Below are 8,498 nucleotides of genomic sequence, written 5' to 3' on the forward strand. Positions count from 1 at the left end.
CTTGGAGCATGCGTACACCGAATCTTCACGAAGGAAGATTCGGAAGTGGATGAAGTTACAAATATCAGTAGGAAAGTCTTTCTCTAAGCGCAAGGGTTTTATTGCGATTTGTTTAACAATTACGTAAGTTTTATCGGCATGAGATGGGATTGCTGTTCGCGAAATTGTTTAGTTGGTTTAGCAATGAAGGTAAGTGTTGTAGTCCATCTTGTGCGTAGCGTAGCCAGAAAAATATTTTTAGACATTGCTATTTTATCCAGCATTTCTATTTGCTGTAGCAATATGGAGTGTATTTTTAAAAGAAGGTTCTTAGATACAGAAAGAAGACAGAAATCGTGCAGTGTTTAGCTTGAAAATGTAATTTTCTGTCCTTTATTGGGTATTGAACAAGATCTCAATCCGACCGCGAGTCGGTATTCATTTGGACACGTTTAAATCTTATTAATTTGGATGTTAAATTGCATGGTGCAAAATTCCCATAGTAGTGGCATAATCATGTAAACCCTTATTGTCCATTTCAGTTTTAAGCGGGATTGCGTGTATTAATCTCTTATAATTTTCAGAACAAGATTATCTTTCTTATTATGATCATATTGTCTAATATCGTAGAACAAATATACCCTAATATTTTATCAAGTTGGGCTTTTTGTTGCTTGAACACACTTGAAGCAGTACTTTAGTGTTGAGGTTGTAAAATATCAAACCCACAGTATACTAATCATCTTGGCAGTGAAAGTTACATACAGGTTCCGAAAGTATGTAGTGGTGTGAATTTCATGTAACAACAACCAGACATACATACTGTAAGTGTATAATTTTGATTAGATCCTCAATTTATGTGGGGTTTCCCCTTAAAGATTTTTCTCTCCTACATTGGCGCATGAAAAAATAGAAAGGGGTGTGCAGCTGTGCCGTCCTTGCAGGCTGTTTTTCATCTGACCTTACTGAGAAGGAAGGTTGCCGCTGCTCTCTGTTGTTTTCTGCTTGTAGAAAGCTTGAACTGGTAGCCTAATGATTGTTAATGAGAAAAGAAATAGTTTAACTGTCCAAACAAACAAGTTCTACCGCCATGAGGATATTTTTTTGTCGGGGTATCTTATTGAGGGGATGTTAGGGACAGGGCTCATCATCAGAATTTCTGCACTGATACAACTGTACAACCTGCCATCTTATAAAAGATTCCATTGACATTTTCTGTCCATGTTTTGTTGCAGGATGGTTCTAATGTGATGTGTATTATTTCATTTGCAGAGCACAAGGTGATAATTGTAGGCTTAGATAATGCAGGAAAAACAACGATTTTATATCAGTTGTAAGTATATTGTGATTTGGCCTTTTAGATTTTTGCTATGAGATTGTTTTATTGCACAGAAGTCAAATACTTTCAATCGCTGGCATAAGATGTATGTTACTTTTTCTGTTACAGTTTAATGAGTGAAGTAGTTCATACATCGCCAACAATAGGCAGTAATGTAGAAGAGGTAAGAATAGTTGATGAATAGTTTGTTTTTTGTCTCTTTGTTCTCTCGCACCTTGCTTGCTGCCATGACTTCCTTTCACAGATCTTTTTTTTTTGTTCCTGTATACATTAATGCACATGTAGGTGTTTGCATGTATAGGTGAGATAGTTCATGTCATTGCCCTGAGAGTAGTAAACAACACGTCGTTGTTCTAGTGGTAAAAACTTGTGACAGTACTTAATTGTTACCAATTATTTTTTTGAGAAACAAATAATACTTTACCTTCCCTAATCCAGCGGTTTCATTAAGGGGCTTGGTACTAGGCAAATCGACTGGCTGATAGGATGATTTTGACTGTCTGGTTTGACCATCTAGGGGATATTTTTTCTTATAAAGAATTTCAGTAAATAAAGTTTACCCACGTGTGAAAACCAGTTGCCCTCCCGCCGCACACTCTAATGAAACCCCTGCCTAATCTGGTGAAAAGGCATTCCCACATAAAAATGATTTCCTTTAAATATAGAATTCACACCTGAATTGTTTGTGTGGATTTTATGCAAACATTATCACTTTTCGTGTCAAGATTTCAAAGGAAAGTGTATTTTTTCAGTCAGCTGTGCAACTGTCTTATATCAGATAAACAGTGAACAATTTGTTTTGTTTGTGAAAACTCTTTTCAGTCATTTATTTCTTCACACAAAGTGAGAAAAGGTTTTTAAAGAGGAGAAATTTACAAAGTAGGGGGGCAGGAAGGAAGTCAACATGTTTCTAGAGAAACAATGATACAAGTTACACGGGTTATAAAATTTAGCTTGCTGCATGTTAACAAGCATTTGCCACTTGTTAAATAAATACACAAGAAGACCACACAAAACATTCGGCAGTAAATGGGACTAAGGTTGTTGGGTGCTCCCTGGGATAAATAGGGTGGAAGCAACACACCCTGCAAAGTGAAGGTAAAGGGTTAGGGTTAGGGTTGGGGTTAGCCACACACGTGCCATGCCACACCCGGCTAGTGACTAAGGCTAAGGTGGGGTCCGGGTCCCACCCAGCCTGCTACATGTAAAGCGAAGGAGCAGGTGTGCACCCAGACCTGTAGTCCAGCTTTATTGAATAAGGGGAGGATGAGGTGGGAAAAAATGCAGAATACAGAATATATTCTAAATTCTCTGCATGGCTTGCAAGTTAAGCAGTTCATTGTCCAACACAGCAACAATTATTAGAAGAGTTCTTTATAACAGTAAGACAGTGTCTCTTGAGTGATAGAGTGTGGGTGTTTACAACCATTGAAGGTAACCCACTGATTGAGCTGCCATAATTACTAAAATATTGCATATATATTTGTATTGCTCTAAGTTGTCAACTCTATTTTACAATAAGAAGTTACCAGTGCAAGGCCGATGTTATCACTGGAAACTGTAAAAACTATGGCTAATGATGGATGGCTGGAGATAGAAATTAAAGGATTTGTGCTTTTTTTGTTTATAGGTAGTATGGAAAAATATTCATTTTTTAATGTGGGACATTGGTGGTCAAGAGTCATTAAGGTCAGCATGGAATACGTACTACACAAATGCCGAGGTATGTTATTTATTTATTTATTTATTTATTATTTATTTTAGTTATATACTGTGATTACTGTAATCATTTGTACATAACTTATTTTTCATGTACAAATAAGAGAAACTTTGAAAGCTAAAAGCTACTCAATGGTGAGTATTTCCCGTCTCGATGACACTTTCTAGGAAATTCTTGAAGTGGAAGCGAGCATAGTAGAAGGTCAACAACTGCAGCAAAAAGATAAGAAAAGGCAAAAAAAAAATGAAAAGAAAAAACGAAAAGCCTAAGGACATAAAATGTGTTTTTCCCAAAACGCTCCAGGTGTCAATAGGTCAAGGAAGCTTTAGTTAGTAAAACTAAGTAACAGTCACTCAGATGATTGCTTCCTGTTTTGGTTGGAAAAGTATTAATCATCTTGTGTGATTGATTATTTAAGGAAATACAATGTATACCTATTTCTCTCACATCTTTTCAGTTGGTTGCAATTATGTTGAAAGTGATAGCGTAGTGGTGTCAAATTCAAATGTTGACTTTTCCACATGAATATACAATCCATGTATCATGTTGGCATAGCTTGGTTGGAGTAAATAATTCCTTTTTCTGCGTGGTTAATTAGGTGGAATTAACTTACAGACTGAGAAATAAAAATTTTTTCTTCAAACCAGCAAATTATTGCTTTTTTTTATCTTTCAGTTTTTAATTGTAGTTGTAGATAGCACAGATAGGGAAAGACTTGCTGTAACAAAAGCAGAACTTTACAACATGTTGAATCATGAGGTAAGAAGTAGATGAAAACTGTATGAGTCTCAACAATGCTTGTGAGGAGAATGTTTGGAGAACATTTACTTAACTTTTGTTTTTAGCCAGAAGGACATGGGCATGGGGAAAAAAGTATATGCCTACTTTTGAGAATATCAATAACGGTTAATGTAATGATTATTATGGAATACATATAAAGGGCTCCAAGCTGCAACACTTTTGGTCATCACAGTGAGTGAAAAAAAATAATAATAATGGCAACTAAAATGGTCGCAAAGGTCAACAATTTGATGACTTGTTGTTGATACTGAAGCAATGAAAATTTAGACAATATATCTTCAAAATCATTTAAAATAGTTTCAGTTTCTTTCTTAATACCCTCGTTGGACTTGGTATTAAAACCCTTCAAAACCTGAAGAATCACAATGTTCCAGTTTGATTACAATCATGGTAAAAAAACACTCGAAAACTGCTCATCCATATGGAATTGATTGAATAAAGACACCAAATGTTGCGTATGGTCCCAAGCTACACATGGACACTTGGGACACTATAATTTTATTGGTTTTCACTTTACTGTCGACATTGCCAGTAAGACATGATTTGTCACAGATTGCATGAGTTTCTAGAGCTCGCAGTTCTAGATGATATTTTTTCACTCTTGTTGTCCACTGCTTTAGGATTTAAGACAAGCTGGAGTGCTTATATTTGCCAACAAGCAAGATATTAAGGTTTGCTTTTTTTCTTTTCTGTATTTCTGAATTTCTTTGGTGTTGATTCTCTCTCTTTACATATTAAGTAAATAAGTAAGTAACACCTTTATTTCAGTGTCAGGCTAAAATAGCAGTAATAAAGCTGCTAAATGTGGACACTTAAACATAAAAATATCAAGATCTAAATATTATGTTTAAAAGCTAATTTAAAATGTTTACAATGTAAAAATATAAATAAGATAAGAATGCATAACATTATATTACATTTTAGAAAACAGCCCTTAGAATATGTGGCTGATTGGTTAAAAATCGTGTTTCTGTAACTAGATAGAAACACAGAACTAGCACGAGCTGTTGACATAATGATGGCACGAGCAAAGAGAATTTACATTTTGTTTCTCTTTTTTTCGTCACAGTGTTTTCTAACAGAAATAGAAAACATGGTTTCATGATGTGCGTGTGCTAATGATGCGAAAATCATGCGAAGTAGGGATGTGCAATGCAATACTAAGGAATCACCTTAAGTGAAATTTAATTTACTACAGTCCTGCAAAAATTTCAGAACATAAAACAACATTGAAACAGCTACACAAGGACTTTTAACAGTGGGTTAATACTGGTTGTTTTCTTAATGTTTCCAGGGTTCTATGAGTGTGGCAGAAATATCAGAACAATTAAATCTTACTTCAATTAAGGACCATGGATGGCACATACAGGTAGAATATTGTGTTATTTCATAGGAAGTGTTTTCCTTTGTAATGTCACTTTGAAGAGAACTTTTTATTTTGATCTTGGGGTTGAAGGTTTTACCGTTTTCAAGTGTATTAGACTGGAATTACCATACATAAATTAAATATCTAGCCCACAATGCAGGTGTATTTCATGCAGAGGACATTTTGATAAACTGCGCTCCATGGAAAATGGAAGGGTTTGAGGAGAGAGGGAAAGAATCATAGGAAGTACATGTAGTCCTGAGCGAGGCTGAATGGCAATCCCTCATTCTGTCATCCAACCCTGTACATTTTTGAGAATCCAAGGCAAAATATATGAACAGAATTATGCATGTTGGATGCCGAGGACTTTTTTGTGACACGATTAAGGATCTGTTTTTTCTCTTTCAGGCGTGTTGTGCCCTGACAGGGGAAGGGTAAGTCCAATTCTTAACTTTCTTGGACAGAGTTATATTCAACATTCAAAATAGTTTTCAGGGAATAGGTTGGTTCTGAGAAAATGCTTTGAACAGGAAAGTGTTTTAAGTCAATGATAAAGCTGGATAACTATCAATAATGACGTTTTGCGTTGTGTGCTTTAATGACTGACATTTTTAGTATCTGATAAAAATTATCACAGGGATGTAGCTATCAAAATCTGAGCAGGCTCATTAATGAGTCCAGGCAGCTATCATGGCCTGACATGTTCCCAAAACTTTTCAAAACTACCTAGTTTTTCCTGATAAGCTTTCTTTCAGTGGGTGAAATTCGCCAGTGACTGGTTTGTGCCCAATATTCCTGATATTGTTTTGTTGTTCAACCCCCATTTCCTTTACCCCACCCCACAACCCCTAAGTACCCTACTTCCACACCTGTACCCCCTGAGGTTCACTTTACTGAGATGTACATGTACTCCCAAGATGCAGTTAGACCGCTTGTAAATTTGTACAATGTAGCTGGACTTTTCTCTTAGCGTCCGGCAAGTGTTTAGTCTTTGTGAATGTGAATGCCAAAGGGATGGCATAGAAGAGAACAGCAGAGTTCAACTTGCCATGGGTATTGCATTCTTGTCTCTAACAAACCCCTAACCCTGTATTCCCCCCCCCCCCCCCCGATTTTGGAGAGAAAAACAAGACTTCAAGCATTGTAAGCAGCAATACTTAGAATCATTTGTTTATTCTGCAGATTGTACCAGGGACTAGAATGGATTACAAATCATATTAGGAAGTAAACTTGGATTCAATATTTAATGCAAATGTTCCAAATTTATTTTATATAAAAACAGTTAAATTTTTTACAGAAATGAATGTACAATAACAAACTCTCATTTATTTCTTCATGTACATTAGACAAATGTTTTTCGTTTTCTTGGGAGTTATACAGTTACTCTTGATATTTAAGTTCTGTATTGTAGTCATTTGTTTTTCTTCTGTCTTTATCAAAAGACAAAACTGTTTGGAATCAAATTTTAGTAATGTTTTGTAGCTTTTAGTGATTAATTTTGAAAGTTATTGTGATTCATTTACAAAAAAGCATGTTTTTGACAAACAATCAAAGGGATAAATAATTTTCATCTAATTTAGTTTACAATCTTTACATGTATATTGATTAAAATAGAAACACCTCTTTCAAGCCGTTGTAAATAAACTTTAGCTGCTAATAGAAATTATTGTAATTTAAAACTATCTGCTATTGACTTTCCTTCTTTGGGCTGTAGAAAGCTTTCTTCATATTAATCAATTGTAAATTTGATAAATTGTTGTCAAAAAATCTATACTTAAATGGTCTATTGAGAATTTGTCTGAAATATTTGTCTTCATGTGCAGATGCTCTGTACATGGTCCTATGACATTCGGAACAAGTTTACTAATCTGAAGATTCCACTCAAATATCAAAATAAGGAAATTGGCTTGTGTTGTGTTAATTTTACGAAATGAAAAAATTCCGGTGAAGTCAGTGATGACGAACAAACCACGTTATCTTTCTCCATATTTGTTAATAGAGTGGAACTGCTGTCTTTAAATCTTTTTTCAAATCAGGTTTTTTTTTAAAGCAGAACTACGAAGTTTAAATGTCAAACCCTCGGGACCCCACCTGCACTTCAGTCTTGTTCTGTTACACTTTCTTACGATGGACCATAATGTATTTGCAGTGTAAAGGGGGTAAGCTTCAAATCTTAAACAAGGAAAAGAATCTCTTTCAGAGCACACTGCAAAACAGTCGTCCCTCAACACGCAAATGAACGCTAAGCGGTTAGCACACAGTGCGGGAGGATCGCACTCGATCTCCGTGCATTCGTTCGAGATCCTTATTAGGACACCGTATTTTGCCCAACATAGACTGGTTTGCAGTGTACACACGGCAAGAGTTAACGCAGGAAAATAATTTTGAAAAGGTTTACGATTCGCCTCTCCTACTCTGAGTATTATTTAGTCTATCTGTGTAGCAAATTGTTTGAAATAAAACTGCTTTCTTTGTCGACTGTATCTGGTAAATATTGAATTACAGTGGGCCAAGGTTCATTACATTTTTAGGTACGCAATATCTATCTTCGCAGGCAGGACTAGTCATAGGTGGAACGAACTGGCCATATTGTAGACTTTCTAAAGTCCTTTCCTATAATTCGGGAGGAATAAGCGAAGGATTAAGCAAAGGTCGACTTGTGGCAAGTCTAGCCATATTGTGGAACGATCTGACTTTTTTTGTGGAACGATCTGAACCTAGCGGGACAAAATCGTTCTGTGAGCAGATCTGTGCGGTGCTTACCCTGTGAACAGTTTTTTTCGTTCGGCCATGGATAGTAGTGACCTATAGTTTCTAATCCAGCCCCTTCAACTATCCATGGTTCGGCGTAGGAGAAACCATGCAACTGCTCGCAGGGTATGCGGTGCCCGGCCATAGACAGCTTGGCTAGTCTCTTAAGCCTACAAGGTTCTTTAGAATTGCTGAGGCCTTGCAATTATCATGACAAGCTTTTCATCATACGGCATGATGCTGTACACCCTCACTGAAACTAACGAGGTACCAGTCGCAGTCCTCTGAAATGTTCTTGTCAAGGTCAGCAGTCAAGCGTGCACCGTACCATCCTCGGATACAAGTCGGGTCAGGAGGTAGTCAAACCATACTACAGTTCGCAAGTGTCCGAGGATGGCATCGTAAAGTAGCAAGACGTGACGCTCTACCAGCCTTAGCCTAATTGTGAATGAATTGAATTGAACTTGAAGTGAAGCCTGCGAGCAGGCTCTAGTGTTGGGTTTTCGCACTCTAGCGCTGCTTCCTGGCTTCTCGCTTTGGCC

The 8,498-nt window shown here is 36.6% G+C and overlaps 1 protein-coding gene across 1 annotated transcript; it reads left to right on the forward strand.

Annotated features, from left to right (window-relative positions):
- On the forward strand, positions 1–7,688 carry LOC110047832 (ADP-ribosylation factor-like protein 5B). The gene is made up of 9 exons (XM_089283975.1): positions 1–189; positions 1,252–1,312; positions 1,427–1,481; positions 2,949–3,041; positions 3,714–3,797; positions 4,460–4,510; positions 5,134–5,208; positions 5,614–5,639; positions 6,388–7,688. The coding sequence occupies exons 1-9, from the start codon at positions 144–146 to the stop codon at positions 6,431–6,433; spliced, it is 537 nt and encodes a 178-aa protein (XP_089140101.1). The 5' UTR covers positions 1–143; the 3' UTR covers positions 6,434–7,688.
- The last annotated feature ends 810 nt before the right edge of the window (positions 7,689–8,498 follow it).

Source organism: Orbicella faveolata, unplaced genomic scaffold (genome assembly GCF_042242905.1).
Source record: "Orbicella faveolata isolate gen_17 unplaced genomic scaffold, um_ofav_v1 contig_13, whole genome shotgun sequence".
NCBI classification, from domain to species: Eukaryota; Metazoa; Cnidaria; class Anthozoa; order Scleractinia; family Merulinidae; genus Orbicella; species Orbicella faveolata.